This window comes from Nerophis lumbriciformis, linkage group LG05 (genome assembly GCF_033978685.3).
Source record: "Nerophis lumbriciformis linkage group LG05, RoL_Nlum_v2.1, whole genome shotgun sequence".
NCBI lineage: Eukaryota > Metazoa > Chordata > Actinopteri > Syngnathiformes > Syngnathidae > Nerophis > Nerophis lumbriciformis.
The window spans coordinates 40,273,659-40,293,650 of NC_084552.2; the positions used below are offsets into that span (position 1 = coordinate 40,273,659).

Below are 19,992 nucleotides of genomic sequence, written 5' to 3' on the forward strand. Positions count from 1 at the left end.
TTGCATATTGTATTGTTTTCTGTATTTGCCTTCTCCTGCTGTCAATTTCTATCCAAACTGTTTCCCTGCTGACTTTAGGTTGGAGAATTTCACCGGTTTTGGTTTGCAGAGACGATGCGTCTCTGTATGGTTGCAGGAGTCTTCGCCTTATCTACTTAATTGATTATGAGAAAGGAAACAAAACAGAGGGTGGCGCAGTAAGAATAATTGGACTCCTTGTAAAGAGCCAACAGGAAACCGGACCGCTAATAGATGAATAAAAATACCCTGGTTGAATGTTTCTTAGGACCTGGAATTGCTCTATTCTTTAAAAATAAGACAGTATGAGTCATTGGAGCTTTTGTAACCCTAAGCTGATATACAAGGTGAGGTTTGTATGTTCATACTGCTTAACAAAAACTACTCATTACACTCTTTTGTCTAAAATAGCAATAGTATTTGGATTTAGCACTCTAAAAATATTTCCTGGGTATTTCAGGGGAACTGCATTTTTGGGGGGGAATTTAGCCCATCATTCACAATTCGTATGTAAGACAAGCAGACATATGCTTTTTTTCCCCTATTGTTATGCATTCTAACTCGTAAATAAAAGCGATCAAAAGTCTGCTTACAATGGATCCTATGGGAGTTGCTCTATTCTGCCTATAAAGTGCTCGAAAAAACATCCAAACATCCACTTTTTATCCTTTTTATGTTGCCCCTGTTGTTTTAATTTGCCTATGTTTTATGTGTGAAAAGCGCTTTATGAATAAAATGTGCTTACTTTACCTAATATGTAATATATACATATTTTGCTCGATTTAAGCATATTAATTCAAAAACGCATCATGACATTTGCTTTTTCTGATTATTATTCGCTGTAGACTTTATGAGAGCCAACAAACATAATAAAACACAACTTACTGTACAATGTCTGCTCTCACTCGAATGCCAAAGAATCACTCTTAATTCTCGCAAACAAAAGCATGGAACCAAGCGCAGACCAAGCATCTTTTTGTGTCTTTTTTTGCCATTTACAGATCTATATTGTATGCCAACGTTGACCAACTCGTCAGTATATGTCCTTATCCTTCTACTATCCAGGTGAGAGACATTATTTATGATAAACTTTTATAAGCTGAGAGGCGAAAAATCAGCTCAACAGCTGATGATGTCAACATAGCCAAATAAGCTAGTGAGCTCCCTCTAATCACGGCGCCACTGCAAATAGTTTGTCTGTGTTAGCGCTGAAAATAATAATATCACTATTACTTGGTTTGTATATTTAAATCACAAAATACAAATGGAGAATTGTTGCCGTTTTTTGGATGGTTATTTAGAGGGCTTTATGGGAGGACCTCCCATTGGCTCCATTGTAAATACATTGGTCGTCTTGTCTCTCATAATGATTGTGAATGATAGGCAACATTTCAAAACAAGTGCAGTACCCCTTTAAGGGTGGACTCGAGAATGCCCTGACCCTCCATCGAGGACTTTGATTAACTTGTTGCTCTTACGTTTGAAAGTGTATCGATCACGTTGAGACAGGTTCACTTAAAAGGAGTTGACTTGTTGGTGCTTCCGGTTGGATCAGCTCTTGAAAGTATGTCCTGCCTGCAGTCAAAGCCAATTGATTGGTTTTTGGGAACTGCTTTTGCTTGGCTAACTTTTAATGTTTGCTTCCTAGAAATGAATCCTCCAGACAGGCTCCTTCTGCCGTAAGCACTTTGCTTCCCCCCCTCCTCCTCCAATGGCATTTTCCCCTGATGGTCTTGTGCAGTTGCAACTATTCAGCCCCTGCTTTTGGACAGTTGTCTGCAAAATTAACTCACATCGCTTAGCCTTAGTTAATTCAGATATGGTGACGACCTGTGGTAGAAGAATTATTGATCTTTTGACCTCCCTGCTGTTGTAGGGGTTATGTGGTCTTCTTGTGTCCATTGAGAACCTGGAGGTTAAGTCTGGCTCTGTTACTGTAATTTTTAATCTCCCCCAGGCATTGCTAGGTTTGTTGAGGTACATAGAAACCTCTGTCATCTGTTATCTTGCAGTTCTGGTCAGATGCGTAGCCTACAGTAAGCCACGTGAGTATTTTAGCATGCGGCTGTTATCTGTGTTTGAATAATCTTTGACTTCCACAGATAGCACATCTGGCCTTCTTTGTGTGAAATCTTGCCTGAAGATTTTTTTATTTGTTTTTTTTTTCACCGAGTTGATTCCTGCTAGGGAGAATTTAGCTGAAGCCTTTCTTGCCAAACAGTTTTCTCTGTGTTCCATAAGTACTCCAGAGGGGGAAAAAAAAGCATTTGTGAGAGCAATGGCCTTCGGGTATTGCGCCAAATAAAAATGCTTTTTTTTTCTAAACCCTTCACACACTTCACTCAAAAAATGTTTGCTTCTTTTTTGTTTGTACTCTCTATCTGTTTATCTCTCAATCTCTCTCTTTCTTTTTCTCTTTTTAAGTTGAACTCTGACATCCAAGTCTGCCCCAGGATGTCTGTCACAAACTGCAGTCCAACGTTGTGACAATGCTTTGGTTCTTCCCGTGCCTTTTATGACCTTCTTTTTTCTTCCTCTTTATGTTCTTTTTGTCTATTCTTTCCCTTTCAAGGTCTGGCGCACCTGACGTTAAACGACCAAGGTATGGGTTCACTCTTTTTCTTTTGGGTTCTCTTTTTCCTTCTTCCTTCTTTTTCAAGGATCTGATTCTTTGCCCTCAGCAGCTCTTAGCAACTTTGTTTTTCTCTTCTTATATTTCCTCTGTGCCATTGAAATCCAAATCCTTATTTCAACCACCCTACCCAACTGCTCCTGACATCTCATTTTTATTTTTCTCCGACCTCTTTCTCGTACCATGTCTTTGTGTTGTTCCGCTGTGACCACCAATGTGTGTCCCACCCTTTGTCCTGTCCTATGCCTCACGTCCTGGACCTTCACCTCTGACCACCTTTGACCCCGATGACTTCACCCTGGGGCTGAAGGTAACGCTCTTCTGCTAACCCTCTAAGACAACAAAGCTATGATTTTATTGGCAATGTATTTGCTGGTTAAAGCTATCCACACTCATTCACCAACACTTCAAGGTGTGTTTGTTTGGAATGTGCAGAGTTTTTTTGTCACCCCTCTGCTGACATTCCTATTGTTTGGCAATTTGATCAATTTAAAGGGCTACCTTTCGAGCGTACATTACAGCTGCTGGAATTCTATTGCTGATGTCGTGATGTTTCGCTGAGCTATGTTTTTATTCACAGCACACATTCATGTTGTGCACAACAGCTTGCTATTTCCCCCACACATGTGTTCAAATCCTTTTATTCTCCATGGTTATTTTATTATGCTATGTATATCAAAAAAGGTGTATCCCATTGTTGACACTGTCTCACAGTGACTGTAATCCTTCTCTCCATTGGCTGACCTTTCTATGCCGCTGGCCTCCAAGAGAGGACTGTCTTCCTCTCACAGCTATGTTCTCTTCATTTGTTGACCTTTCTCCGCCGCTGGCTGCCCACTCAGAATTGTCCACAAGGGGAAAAAAACCAGTGTCGAAGCAAAGTTCATAAATTCAAAAAGGAGTGAACAAGTGCAGGAGCCAGTGAATGTTCTGACCTTTGCCGCTATAGGATAATAATACTTAAAAAAAAAACCTGCTTCAAGTTTCATGCAGGCTTAAAGGGGAACTGTACTTTTTTTGGAATGTTGCCCATCGTTCACAATCATTACAAAATACATGACTACGGATTAGTTTTTTTATGCATTCTAAATATTAAATAAAAGTAAATAAAAGGTTGCTTACAGCGAAGCGTATGGGAGCGCCAGTATTTCGCCCATAAAATCCAATAACTAATCATTCAAAAAGTGCCAACTATACTCCATTTACTTTCTGTCACTTGAATATTAACCAATACACTTATCCACCACTTGGAGCAGTAATGACAACCATCGAAAGGATATAAGAAGTCTGGATATAATGACGGAGAAGTTATACAAAACTCAATACCAGTGAAGTTGGCACGTTGTGTAAATCGTAAATAAAAATAGAATACAACTATTTGCAAATCCTTTTCAACCTATATTCAATTGAATACACTGCAAAGACAAGATATTTAGTGTTCAAACTGGTAAACTTTATTTTTTGCAAATATTAGCTCATTTGGTATTTGATGCCTGCAACATGTTTAAAAAAATCTGGCACAGGTGGCAAAAAAGACTGAGAAAGTTGAGGAATGCTCATCAAACACTTATTTGGAACATCCCACAGGTGAACAGACTAATTGAGAACAGGTGGGTGCCATGATTGGGTATAAAGGCAGATTCCATGAAATGCTCAGTCGTTCACAAACAAGGATGGGGCGAGGGTCACCACTTTGTGAACAAATGCGTGAGCAAATTGTCGAACAGTTTAAGAACAACTTTTTTCAAGGAGCTATTGCAAGGAATTTAGGGATTTCACCCTAATCTGGAGAAATCACTGCATGTAAGCAGCAATGCCCGCGACCTTCGATCCCTCAGGCTGTACTGCATCAAAAACCGACATCAGTGTGTAAAGGATATCACCGCATGGGCTCAGAAACTCTTCAGAACACTTATTCGCTACATCTGTAAGTGCAAGTTAAAACTCTACTATGCAAAGCGAAAGCCATTTATCGACAACACCCAGAAACGCTGCCGGCTTGGCTGGGCCCGAGTTCATCCAAGATGGACTGATGCAAAGTGGAAAAGTGTTCTGTGGTGTGACGAGTCCACATTTCAAATTGTTTTTGGAAACTGTGGACGGACGTCGTGTCCTCCGGACCAAAGAGGAAAATAATGGATTGTTATGGGCGCAAAGATGAAAAGCCAGCATCTGTGATGGTATGGGGGTGTAATAGTGCCCAAGGCATGGGTAACTTACACATCTGTGAAGGCACCAATAATGCTGAAAGATACATACAGGTTTTGGAGCAACATATATATATATATATATATATATATATATATACATATATATATATATATATATATATATATATACACCACACACACACACACACACAGTATATAGCACACTTTCCGCGCGCGCGATGATGTCACGTTATCGATGACAAAATGCATTTTTAGACAATATGATTTGCCTGAGCGGCTAGGAGACACCAAGAGTAGCAAGCGGTACAGAGTGGATAAGAAAAGACAGAATATTTTTTTTATTTTTTATTTTTTATTTTATTTTTTTATACTTGGGACTTCCCGCTGGCCTGATTTTGGACGCTGGCGGGCCGTAGTTTGGGGACCCCTGGTCTAGTCCATAGTGGATCTAACATAATAGTGTGAGAGTCCAGTCTATAGTGGGGCCAGCGGGAGATCATTTTGAATGGAGACAGGTCAGCAGCGCAGACATGTCCCCAACTGATGCACATATCAGTGGTCCACACTGGGTCCCGACTTTGGACAGCGATCGCGTCATCTGTGGTCACCGAAACTGTTGCAGAGCAGAAAAGAAACGACAGATCAACTGGTCTAAAAGGGGGTCTATTTAAAGGCTAGAGTATACAAATAAGTTTTAAGATGGGACTTAAATGCTTCTACTGAGGTAGCATCTCTAACTGTTACGGGTAGGGCATTTCACAGTACTGGAGCCTGAATAGAAAATGCTCTATAGCCTGCAGACTTTTTTTGGGCTCTGAGAATCACTAATAAGCCAGAGTTCTTTGAACGCAGATTTCTTGCCCGGACATATGATACAATACAATCAGCAAGATAGGATGGAGCTAGACCGTGTAGTATATTATACGTAAGTAGTAAAACCTTAAAGTCACATCTTAAGTGCACAGGAAGCCAGTGCAGGTGAGCCAGTATAGGCGTAATATGATCAAACTTTCTTGTTCTTGTCAAAAGTCTAGCAGCCGCATTTTGTACCAACTGTAATCTTTTAATGCTCGACATAGGGAGACCCAAAAATAATACGTTACAGTAATCGAGAAACCGGTTCTTGGTCAGAACTGATTCTTAGTGTATCAGTTCCTTGGAATCTCTTGCAAATTTTTCAAATGATTTCCTTGAGTATGCCAGTGGGTGGGATGACGTGCGTAGTGACATTTGAAACATTTGAACACACAGCATGCAATAACTATAAATGAATATCTGAATTTTTATCTGTGCCAATCTCATCCCAGCAGCAGTCATCTGGCGTAAATGCTAGGTACTAACACCGCCTATAAGGTTAGCGCTATTGCCTGTGAAATTGAAATGAATGCCTTCCCATTTAGATGAGCATGGCGAGAGACAGATTCTGACTAGTTCCGCGGCGGGCAGTGAGTCCTAGCTCCAGTTCACGTATACCTCGAGCTTCTTCACAGTCACAGAGCAGTGACTTAGTTTGTGGACAAACGTTTGCCCCCATTTGCCACAAGGCCCTTGAATTCCGTGAATTGAATGTTCAATTTTAGTCAGAGAAAAGGTGCATGTTTTTCTCCAACCACATTTTCAATCAGTCTTTTCCATTACACAAGTGAAACTCAAGCGATCTGAATAACGTGTAAAGGTCAATTAATGTCAGCAATTCAACTTCAAATGTGAGTTCAACTTATGCAAAGTGAGATATGTCAAGCATTTATTTCACATAAATTCAATGTTCATATTTTGCAGTTTTTGACGACCCATTTTCTGAGATGTTTAATTCAAGGTTTTCTTAAGCTGTACGAAAAGCCATAAACATAAAAATGATACCGAAACAAGACTTGAAATATGTTGAGTTGCATGTTATGAGCCTATCATATATTAGTTTCACCTTGCAAATATAAACAAACATTTATTTGCTAATTCACCGTTTTGTTCAGTTTTTGTCTAAATAAGACAAGATTAAAGAACCAATATGAAGCCAAATTGTTAAGCAGAATCGAAAGTGGAATCGGAACCGGAAAAATCTTGTCAAATTCTCATCCCTGTGTAAGGCTACATTACTTGTTCCTGAATGTTACTATAAAGCAGTCACAAAACACAGAGCAACAAAGGTCTATCATGGAGATGACGCTCTTTCCTGCCAATATACAATACTTTATTTCACCTTGAAATTGTGTACTATTAATAACTCAATTCTTAGCAGCACCCATTTTTTGAGGGAAACTACTATGAAAAGGTACATGACTAACCTTTTTGCATACTATACACTACCCCTACACAAGGTTACAAAACATTTCCGTACCCTGGATAGCTTTTGTATTTCAAAATATGCAACTTTTTGTTAAAAACTATTGAATTTTCTCTTAGTGCATCCCGACAATAACACCTTCATTTAAATGTGCTATTTAACATTATGTTACTATTTATCGTTTAACAGAAAACATTTATTTGACAATTGTCTTCATTTTTCATTTTATATATATATATATATATATATATATATATATATATATATATATATATATATATATATATATATATATATATAAATGATAAATGATAAATGGGTTGTACTTGTATAGCGCTTTTCTACCTTCAAGGTACTCAAAGCGCTTTGACACTACTTCCACATTTACCCATTCACACACACATTCACACACTGATGGAGGGAGCTGCCATGCAAGGCGCTAACCAGCACCCATCAGGAGCAAGGGTGAAGTGTCTTGCTCAGGACACAACGGACATGACGAGGTTGGTACTAGGTGGGGATTGAACCAGGGACCCTCGGGTCGCGCACGGCCATTCTTCCACTGCGCCACGCCGTCCCTATATATATATATATATATATATATATATATATATATATAAATATATATATATATTATAAAGTTAATGTAATATTTTTTTTACCTGCCCAAATAAAATTAATGGTGTTTACGGCGGTCACTCACCTGGTCTCCTTAACACATACACGCAGGGAGGGCGTGCACACATACAAACGCAATTTAAGAGAAGCGGTGAACAATTTGCAGTCATGTTGTTGTTATGATATAATTTATATTCAGTGACAGCTTGCGCTAGATATACAAATTGCTATTATTAGCTAATAACACCTAAAGCTAATGCGCGTGCATGTGTTACGTAAGTACCTAAATTACGTCATTACGTACGAGAAGCCGAAATAGTGTGTAAGATACATTGGAAAGTTAGCGTCCTCTAGGCATCTGGGTAAATGTTGCAAACGGCCCCTTTAATTCCAGCATCCCCAATGTACACACGTGTTTAAATTTAGCACACCAAGGGCTGTAAAAATATGGCCAAAATAATACTCACAATTATTTGTATCAATATTAGGGACACGTGGTAGAAAATGGATGGATAATCATGATTATTAAATCACAACTGTACATTACGTTAGATAATACATAGTTGGGGGGTGAACGCCACTCCTTAATGTAATTTGTAGTTAGTCTAGTAAAAGGGCTAAATGTTATCCATATATTTGAAGAAAAATATTTGTGTTTTGTTCATTATTAGTGTCAAAGTATCAGTTTTTCTCATTACATGATGCTTTAAGCGCTATTTTTCCATTTTTACCGTATCTTTCGGAGTATAAGTCGCTCCGGAGTATAAGTCGCACCGGCCGAAAATGCATAATAAAGAAGAAAAAAAAGCATATATAAGTTGCACTGGAGTATAAGTCGCATTTTTTGGTGAAATGTATTTGATAAAACCCAACACCAAGAATAGACATTTGAAAGGAAATTTAAAATAAGTAAAGAATAGTGAACAACAGGCTGAATAAGTGTACGTTATATGAGGCATAAATAACCAACTGAGAACGTGCCTGGTATGTTAACGTAACATATTATGGTAAGAGTCATTCAAATAACTATAACATATAGAACATGCTATACATTTACCGAACAATCTGTCACTCCTAATTGTTAATCCCATGAAATCTTATACGTCTAGTCTCTTACGTGAATGAGCTAAATAATATTATTTGATATTTTACGGTAATGTGTTAATAATTTCACACATAAGTCGCTCCTGAGTATAAGTCGCACCCCCGGCCAAACTATGAAAAAAACTGCGATTTAAAGTCCGAAAATTACGGTATGCTTTTTTTGGCGCCATAAAAAATAGCCACATTAATGGGTGGTCCACACTTCATCGATTGGACACCTTTACTTGACCTAATCATACATTTGATTGTTTTTAGTGTGAAATACGTATAATAAATGACAACATACGAAAATATTGGTATATAGTGTATGTAGTGAAGGAGTCTGTCAATGCGCATTTACATTTCTGCATTCCCTGGATTCATACACATGCACAGATACATGGGGTGCATTAATTCCAGTGGGGGCACATCTCGCTAGAACACCGGCAATAAATGTTGGCTATCGATGGAAAAATGTCGCCAGACTCTACTTCGCACAATGGTTCACTGTTAAACCTGCTAGTGCAACTCCAAGGAAACAAGCAGAACAGTGTGTTGTTCAAACGTCCAAGGGCGTATAAAATTAGTTTTACATTTGAGGGGACATATTGGTAACAGGACAGATCCATAAAGAGTTTGAGCAGAAATGTGTCAATTGGAATTAATTGTATGGTGGTTAATTTGTGTCTTTATTACGAAAGCTTTTTTTTTTGATACTGGAATTATGTAACTGATTTTTTTCCGTTTCGATTTAGCAAACTGATTTAAAAAAAAAAATCTAATTATGCTGACAGTTTCATTGAAATTAAATTCACTGTTGTAAAATTCAGTGTAAAAAAAATTATGTGTATAAAAATTCACTGTGAAAATATTCAGTGTAAAAAAAATTACATGTGTAAAAATTCAGTGTATAAAAATTCAGTGTAAAAAAATTCAGGGTCGAAAAATTTGCTGCTTCAAAATGCAAGACTCACTTCCGGTAAATTAAGACAGAAGCAATCGATCCCATCTCACAACCAGCCAATGAGGTGTCAAGTTTGAAGTCACGTGACACGGGTCTTGCAAAACATCATAACAAAGGCACTTAACTGGTCTACCTGGGCATAATACAACACGGTCACATTATATCAAGTATATGGGTATTTTTTACCCTTTGTGTTTGTTTCGTCGTTTGTGTTGCATCTTTGTTGCTCTAGATTATAAAAGATGTCAATCAAGAAGGTGGTCTGCAGGAGCGCAACACATGTTTGTTAATATCCAGTGTGTTATTGTTCATAGTTAATCCCAGTCTATAATTTGATGTACATTCTGACTGTCATAATTCAGTAAAATAACTGAAGTTAATTACGTTTTTGAGGTTTTGTTTAGTTTTTTTACTGAAAAAGACACTCAAATGTACATGAACATACAGAATGTAGGATTTACAATATTAACTATGAACAATAAAACACTAAATATTCAAAATATAAGAACGTTGCTCCTCTACTGTAGACCATCTCCTTGATCGACTTATTTTATAATCAAGCAAGAGCAACAAACCCATTGAAAAATAAAGGCAAAAGGATATAAAAAATCCACTTATTCGATATACTGTAATATCACTGTTCCTCTGGTCATCTGTTAATGACCAAACTTTGTCTTGTGAACAACGAGCTTACGCTCAAACATGCATTCCTCCCTCTAGGAATGCATCCAAACATGTCGTCTTCGTTATGTTTACCTGAACATCATCTGCAGCACCATCTGCTAGTCACATTGTGTGTCAGTCAGTTTAGCTGCACATGACGACAAGTATGTCACTCAAAAGTGAAGAATTTAACCTTTGGAATCATATCCATAGTTTGAAAATATCCAGTGGGCCACATTAAAATGTTAATTATGTTGTATTGTGTCCAGGTAGCCCAGTTAACTGCCTTTTTTTATTGTTTTGCAAGACCTGTGTCACGTGACTTCAAACTTGACACCTGATTGGCTGGTTTTGAGATAGGATCGGTTGCTTCAGTTGTAATTTACCGGAAGTGAGTCTTGCTTTTTGAAGCAGCAAATTTTTCGACACTGAATTTTTCTACACAAAATATATGTGCCCTGCCTTCCACCCGAGTGCAGCTGGGTTAGGCTCCAGCACCCCCTGTAACTCCGAAAGGGACAAGTGGTAGAAAATGTATGATGGATAATTTTTTTTACACTAAATTTTTATACACTGATTTGTTTTACATTGAATTGTTTTACACAAAATGTTTTACACTGAATATATATACAATACAATGTTTATACACTGAATTTTTTAACACTGATGTCTTTTACACTGAATGTTTCCGCACTAAAATTTAAAACACTACATTTTTATGCACCAAATTTTAAAACAGATTTTTATTCAATGAAATTGTCAGCATAGTTTTATGTAAAAAAAATCAGTTCACAAAATTCAAATGCAAAAATTTCAGTTACATAAATTCAGTGTCAAAAAAATAATAAAGTAATAAAGACGCAAATTAACCTCCATAAATTGTACACACAAAACATTCACAAAATGCTATGTCACATGGACCATTTTTAAAGAAATCACTTCACGATATGAAAAGAAAAAATTTTTTTTTTAGAAAAAACATTGTTTACTTTTTCTTATCAGTTTTAAAGACAAAACCGTTTTGCCAATGAAGATACAGTGTAATAAACACACTTCGTTCTCCTGCAACAACACTATGTGGTTCAGTGTAACAGTTTGGCCAACAAAAATAAATAGGAGTAATACCTCTCACATCTGGCTTTGTGCCTCACTGACAACTCAGCATGCTGTCGCTTCACAGTCTGGGTTCAATTCAATGAGATGACAAAATGTTTGTCTCGTGTTTGTGTTTGGGATCACTGACAAAGTTAGCAATTAAATACTGGACGACTGACCATCCCAGAATACAAGCAGCAAGAGGTTAATAAACAAGCTGTGGCAACGTTCCTTTCACGTGTTTCACATATTGTTTATTCCTGTCCATAACACCCTCAGAGTCATAGCAGGGGAGAGAAGGATATTTTTCTCCTTCGCTGTATATTTTTGGGTGGACAAATGCACCTGTGTCCAATATTGTCAACACCTGTCGCAATCTAATAACAGCAGTGCGGTTATAAACGTACGTCGAGACTTCATGAGAGTGAAGCGAGTGAAATATCACCCATCCATCCATTTTCTACCGCTTGTCCCTTTTGAAGTCGCGGGGGTGCTGGAGCCTATCCCAACTGCACTCGGGTGGAAGGCGGGGTACACCCTGGACAAGTCACCACCTCATCACAGGGACAACACAGATAGACAGACAACATTCACACTCACATTCATTCACTAGGGCCAATTTAGTGTTGCCAATCAACCTATCCCCAGGTGCATGTCTTTGGAGGTGGGATGATGACTCCCACGCAGTCACGGGGAGAACATGCAAACTCCACACAGAAAGGCTTCAGCAACCCCAGGAAAAGTTTGTTAATGTTAATAATACCAATAATGGTAATGTTTCAGTTAGGTATGGTGATGAAGTTTTGCCTCCGTTGCTGTCGGGAGCTCGCTTTATGGAACTGTTCTCTTCCACAGTGGTTGTGAAAGTGCTTGATTTGATATGCAGCGGAGCCTGCTTTTTAAATGGTAATATCACCGACGATCGCCCTCATTTAATCGGCAAAATCGTGATTGTGATTAAAATTGTATTAATTGTGCAGCCCAGCCACCTACTGTTAGACATGCAATGTTGTCGACTGCCATGCACAGAGCCACATAATAGAAAGTATCAAATGGATGTAAACAAATCCGACATTAGGACATCATTGATCTGCAGTCTCGAACCAACACCTGTTCTTTAAAACGTAAGCAACACCAGCCAAGCTTTGAAAGTCATTTCGTCGTTTTTAATTTACTAAAATTACAAAGAAAACACAAGGCAAGTAAGTTGGATAATGGGTTCATGCAAATACAATTAAAGGCGATAAAGGCAACTAGCTGATTATTCATCAAACATTGCCCAGCCAGCCATTTATATTGATCACCTTGTTTCCAAGATTAATATGGTTTGCTCCCATGTGGATGGAACAAAAAGGGAAAAATCAATAAACCTATTTAGAACGTTTGACATGTTAGCGAATTACCTGCTTTTTTCCCCTTCCTAATGGCTTCTGTGCTTTGTATGCCCTCTATATGTGCACATGCATGTGACCCGAGGTAACGGCGTATTAAACAAAGGCTATGGCCGCAGTTAATGATCACAGGCGGGTGCGTCGGCCGTCACATAGCCGGGCCTAGAAAGATCAATGTCAAATCTCCTTAAAGCTATGGCTGTCCTTCAGTCCAATGCAAGGACGAACCCCAGGCCTCAGTCCCTGCTGATCTGTATCTCGCTGTCCAAGAGACCGCTTAAAACGCCACACGCTGTGGTGCTTGCTTGGCATGCAGCAGATTATGTAAAATGATGTTTGTTTCCACAAAAAAACAAAACTTTTCCCTTCTTTATTTTTGTATATGATTCACTGTAATCATTCTAAATTGCATATAAAGTATACATATTGTTATAAAGTTACTAAATTTAACTTTCTATAAAATAGCTAAATTTAAGCTATCTAATTCATATTTGTCCTCAAAGTGAGCATGGGAGATGGGATTTTAACAATGTATTCATTATTGTGGTTGTTTTGGAACATATTTAGAGCATGTGTTCATTATTTTCTGCTCTTATATATAAAAAAGATAATTCATTTACTTAAACCTACTCACGGTTCTAAGCCCCTGTAAACAATTCGATTGTGCAGGTTTATCAAATCAAGAAGCCTGTGGGTGCATGTAGTCAAATAAATATGCATAGTCAGGTGTATAGTGTACGCTGGCATATTATACACCAAGTTTAGGGTTTATTAGAGCAGTCTCTGAGGTGTGCCTCTTATAACTGCCCTGCAGCTGGTTTGGCATTAATTCATGTGTTAATCCATGAACTCTCCAATGATATCAAATAATAGAATACAACAAATACAACGTCATAGATATACATTGCTAGGATTTTTAGATGCAGGCTTCTATGCAAATGACGCCACAAGCTCAACTCTCTTGGAGGCCAGCATATTGTGTAGCGAGAATCAAATTAAGCTTGTCCTGGGAGATTGTCTCCTGGCAGGTCTAATGTAGATCTCCTTGAAGATACTGCAAGGAAAATGAAGGGAATATCGAGCCTGATCCGTATCTAACCCGCAGTGTAATAGACTAGGTCCGGGTCAAGATAGCCATCTGGCACCGAGCTCACTGAGGGCAGTTGATTTAGACTCAGACTCTGTGTAGTCGCAGCTGGTTATAATGAAGTAGTGTGAGATTGAAAGTAGAAACCCAACATGTCATAAGTCAATGTAAAACATACAAAAGTAATATTAATATTTCATATAGGGATCAATTCACACATCATGTTTGGTTTGTTTAAAAGGAGTTGGTGAATTTTCTCTTCTAGTACTGATGTGGGTCAAACTGCACTTCCAGGGCCGACGCGAGTGGCTGCCTATCGAGCAGATTTGTTTGTTCACATACTTTTTCTCTTACTTCTTATTACAATCTTGCCTCGCAAGTTATTTACTCTATCTCATGGATATGGACTCCTCCACGCTGAGAGGCTCTATTCAAGTGCACTTTACAACCTCTGAGAGTAAAGTCCCCCATCAATGGGGTACTTTGTTTACCTGATGGAGTGAGGAACCCATATCGAGGCTGCATGCACATCATTGATCTGCGCTTGGAGCAGAGGAGTGTCCTGCAGCTGTGGAAGCCTTCCTGTATTGTTACAGTCCCGAAGACACCACATCCTGGTGAGCTGACTGTCTGAAGCCGATCGGCCTGACGTCGTATATGATGAAGATGATAGAATGACTTCTGCTTAATCACTTGAAGCCGTAGACCTACCACACACTCGATCCCTTGTATTTTGCGTATTGGGAGAAAATGGGAGTTGAGTATGCCATCATTTTCTTTCTCCACCAATCTCTTTTTCACCTGGACAAAGGCAGTGGTGCTGTGAGGATAACATTCTTGGATTTCTCCAGCGCATTGAACACCATTCAGTCTTTGTTCCTCAGGGCAAAACTTCCAACGATGCAAATAAGATCACACCTGGTGACATGGAAGTATACTACCTGACCAGCAGACCTCAGTACGACTGGCGAACTGCTGGTCTGTGACCAGAAAACTGGAGCACCACTGGGGACTGTGGTCTCTACAGTCCTGTTTATCCTGTAAAGGTCGAACTTTCAGTACAACTCTCAATCCATCAATCAAACTTTATTTATATGGCCCTTAATCACAAGTGTCTCAAAGGTCTGCACAAGCCACGACGACATTCTCAGCTCAGATCCCACATCAGGGCAAGAAAAAACTCAACCCATTGGGCGTAATGAGAAACCTTGGAGGGGACCGCAGATGACACTTGGTGCAACACGAACCACCTAATCCTTGACACCTCTAAGACCAGGGAAATGAGAACCATAACACACCCACAACCGGTTCTCATTAAAGTTAACACATACAAATACCTGGGAGATGATGAACTGAATGCCAACACAGATGCTCTGTGCAGAAAAGGGCAACACCATTTTCTTCCTTGGGAAGCTGGCGTCCTTTTACATCTCCAACTAGTTGCTGGAAGTATTTTACCAGTCTGTGGTAGCGAGTGCCCTCCTCTATGCACTAGAGTGCTGGGGGAGACGAAAGACGCCACACACATTGATAAACTGGTGAGGAAGGTAGGCTCTGTCAGTGAAAAAGTTCCAATGCACTGAATTAGTCTGATTTCTCCAAAATTTTGGCTCAAAATAAGAATCCTCCAACCCATAGATACACCTTAATCTGATCGTGTTTTGGTATTGAATAATCGGACTAACACACCTATGTTATCCGATTGAAAACCAGATATTTTGAGTGGGTGTGTGCTGTCTTCATATCGCGTATGCGCCATTCTAAACGCGGGATGTAACCCGGAAGCGGATCCCATTTAATCAAAACATAGGCAACAACTGAAATTACGAAGAGACTGTATACTTGCTGAACAAATTAAAAGAACGGGTCATTTTGAAGTACATCGATAGGAGAAAAAAAGAAAGAGCTTTTTTTAAAAAGGCCTCCAAGGAAATGAAGAATTGATCCAGAACAAATACTTTTGAGATAGAAGAGAATGAATCATGTTTATCACAATGCAAAGAAGAAAGTGTACACAAACCTTCACACTGCATTTGTGCACTCCAAACTGATTAGCAATAACCCTGTATCCCACACAACTGGCAAGCTTGTACACAGTAATAGCAACCCTCATCTGAAGCGGGGTTGGGGCACGACATTTCCTTCAGACTGAAAACACCTTCCGTCGATCAAAAGAGCCTATTGAATTAATCTTGAGATATTCTGAAGTTTTTTTTTCCATTCTTCGTCCGAAAATTCCTTCAAAACAACTCTCTCCCACCAGTCTTTGCTTCGGACCCGCATCCAGCAACTCTTGGAGGACCTTCTTGATAATAGTGTCATGTTTTTGGCCCGATCCCGGGTATTTTTTTGTGCTGTCTGCCATTTTTCATTAGTATAGTCATTAGAGACATACTATTTGTAATCTGTGCCAATCTTACCGAGGACATCAGGTACAACAAGAACTGGGCTGTTACCTCATCCATTCCTGAAATCATAAAAGAGCGACTTGTGAGGAGCCTCAACAATGCCTTGTTTCGGTGTGATGTCATAGGTCTACCGGAAAAGTTCCTGGACGTAAAGTTTCCTGTCGAGGTGTATTGTTTGTGTTTCCACCGCATTTCACAGTTCAGGGTAACTTATAGAAATAAGTCTGATAACGTATTTAAGGAGTGGCTTAGTGTATTTCTAAACTGATACCCTGTAAATAAACAGACAATATTAGGTCATATTTATTTTACAAAAGTTTCAGTAAATGAAATACAAAACAATATGATTTGACCGGCAGGAGGCCACGGGGAAGACCCAGGACACGTTGGGAAGACTATGTCTCCCGGCTGGCCTGGGAACGCCTCGGTATCCCCCGGGAGGAGCTGGACGAAGTGACTGGGGAGAGGGAAGTCTGGGCTTCTCTGCTTAGGCTGATGCCCCCGCGACCCGACCTCGGATAAGCGGAAGAAAATGGATGGATGGATGGACGATATGATTTAAAAGCAAACTGTAATGATTTGTTCATAAAAAGTCAGGCTTTTGTCCTAAGTACGCAACAATCAGAGAGTCTCAGTAAATGATGAATTCATGAGGGTCAAGCGAGTCCTTATGGTCCATTTAAGCTGTAAATAATAATATATAAATAATAATTGACAGTCTTTATCCAACAGCGACACCACAAACACATCGGATTTAGTGTTAACTTGTTAGCATTAGCATTCAGTTCACTCGGGTTGAGGCTAACTACACAAATGGCATGTCACTGATTGTTTTTACAGCAACCATTAACAATAAATAGTGAACATTTGATGTGATTTACCTTTGTTCCACTTTTTTACTGCCTCCTTTATTTCACATTATTCAACAAAGTCCCAGAGTAGGAGGGAGCTGAGGTCGCCATTTCGAAGTCCGGCTTAATACTTCATTCTCTTCTGTAAATACTTTTAAAAGAGCTTTGGGTATGAAAATTAAGTTTGTAAAAATGATAAACAACATTAAACTGCAGAAAGTTTAAACACAATGGCTGAGTATAAACACCGCAAGATAGGTTCTCTGATCAGCGTTCTTCAGCACACAGCTGCCCCACAGAAGTTCCTGCAAATTAAAAGTTCCTTTCGTTCTTCTTTCTCTCAATTGTCAAGTATGTTGTAACAGAATTACACAAGAAATGGCAGATTAACGAGTCGTCCTCGCATACTCCATAATGGCGGTTATGTGTTTGAAAAATAAGTTTTAGAAACGCCCCAACTGTGTTCAACCAATCAGTGGTCAGCAGCACGGCCCGCCCCCCAATAATGTTCTAGGAACCTTCCAAAAGTCTCACCTAGCTGGCAGGAACGACAAATAGCTCCTGAAGAACTAATTTTACTGAGGTAGTTTTTGGTGGAAACACAAAGGGAACTTTATTTACCCTAGTAAATGGGAAAGTTCCTGAAAGAGTTCCTTTAAAAGGGCCTATTGACAGCTTGCAAAAGGAGGCACACAAGCCACACAAGGTCATGAAGAAGCTGGCTGTTCACTGATTGCTGTTCCCAAGCCTATTCATAGAAAATTGAGTGGAAGGAATAAGTTGGACTGAGCCTGAATTCAGTGCATTAAGTGGCACTGTACCCACAGACCAATCCTAGACTTCTAAAACGTTGGAAATCTTCATGTCAAGCCACTCCTGAACCAGAGGAAATGTCATCAGCATCTTACCAAGGCTGTGGAGAAAAATAACTGGACTGTTGCTCTGTTGTCCTAAGTCTGTTTTTCACAGTTGGTGATGATTTGGGCTACCTGCTGGTATTGGTCCACTTTGTTTTCTGAGGTCCACAATTATCACGGCCATCAAACAGGATTTTTTTTACAGAACTTTATGCTTTATTCTGCTAAAAAGCTTCATGAAGATCATGACTTAATTGTTGGCACCAGGACTTTGCACCTTCACATTGATAGGAAGAGCCAACATCGAAGTGACGTCGCTATGAATGCTTGTTAGTTATCCCTGTTCTAACGTTTCTGTCACCACTTGCTTAAAAACCCCAAAAAGCCAGACGGATCAAAAGCTGCATGATTCTCAGATCATTGTTTTACTGGGCTTGATTGGCCATCAAATTTGACTGACCTGAACTTGAGAGAAATACGTGGTGTTGGTAAGAGGAAGATGAAAGGTTCCAATCTGCAGATGACCTGAAGGTTGCTATCAAAGCAACCTGGGTTTTATTACACCCGAGTAGTGCCACAGGCTGATGGCCTCGGCGCCATGTTGTATTGATATAGTCATTAATGCAAACCACTTAAATGCATAGAAATAAACATACTTTTCCGAAGCCCGACATTCTTGTTTGTAATTGGTCTTATGTCATTTTCTGAGATAAACTAAACTAAATACAATTTGGGGTTTTCATCATCAATAAGCCATAATCATTCAAAGTGCATAAAATGAAGGCTTGTAATATTTCACTATGTAATGAATCTATGTAATATACATACCGTATTTTTCGGAGTATAAGTCGCACCTGCCGAAAATGCATAATAAAGAAGGAAAAAAAAACCATATAAGTCGCACTGTAGTATAAGTCGCATTTTTTGGGGAAATTTATTTGATAAAACCCAACACCAAGAATAGACATTTGAAAGGCAATTTAAAATGAATAAAGAATAGTGAACAACAGGCTGAATAAGTGTACGTTATATGAGGCATAAATAACCAACTGAGAACGTGCCTGGTATGTTAACGTAACATATTATGGTAAGAGTCATTCAAATAACTATAACATATAGAACATGCTATACGTTTACCAAACAATCTGTCACTCCTAATCGCTAAATCCCATGAAATCTTATACGTCTTGTCTCTTACGTGAATGAGCTAAATAATATTATTTGATATTTTACGGTAATGTGTTAATAATTTCACACATAAGTCGCTCCTGAGTATTAGTCGCACCCCCGGCCAAACTATGAAAAAAACTGCGACTTATAGTCCAAAAAATACGGTATATGTGATACAAAATATTGAACTTTTTAAATATTTTATATATTGTTTCAATGCCATGTCAATTGTTCCTTTTGAAATAAATACCATTACATGTGCTTTTACCTTAGGCTGAAATAGAAAACGTTCAATAGAAACAATATAGCAGCGGTCCAATTACCAATTTCAAGAGTTCATTATTGCGGCGGCTGTTGACTGAGTCGTCCATTTTAATGGCGTAATTACAGTCATTAAGCAAATGTTGATTGACAGCACTGGGCAGAGGCTGCCCTGCCAGACCTCCAGCGGCTCCCCCATGGTGAAACCAATGACAAGGTGCTAGGTGCGTGACAGCTATTGCCGCTCCGTTGGGCGAGCACTCTTCCTTAAGATCGATCAGAGGCACGTGCACGCCGTTTCCGAGGTGAGTCACGCTTCATTGGCAGCCTCACTTTGAGAAAGTGACAGATGTCGGCTTCACACAGGCAAAATTTCCCTCAAACCCTCCCCTGGAAAAGGAATACAACAGGAAGTAGCTTAAACTACATTAGTTAAATAAAT

General features: G+C 39.1%; 1 protein-coding gene across 7 annotated transcripts in view; it reads left to right on the plus strand.

Moving 5' to 3' along the window:
• The window catches only part of LOC133606397 (neurexin-2-like), an 873,942-nt gene that overhangs the window by 243,320 nt on the left and 610,630 nt on the right, over nt 1–19,992 (plus strand). For 5 of the 7 annotated variants that reach the window (XM_061960335.2, XM_061960334.2, XM_061960329.2 and 2 more), the window contains exon 4: nt 2,591–2,620. The exons of the other annotated variants lie outside the window; for them this stretch is intronic. In XM_061960335.2, the coding sequence (XP_061816319.1) occupies nt 2,591–2,620 (30 nt within the window). The remainder of the gene's footprint in view (nt 1–2,590; nt 2,621–19,992) is intronic. 7 annotated transcript variants of the gene reach the window in all.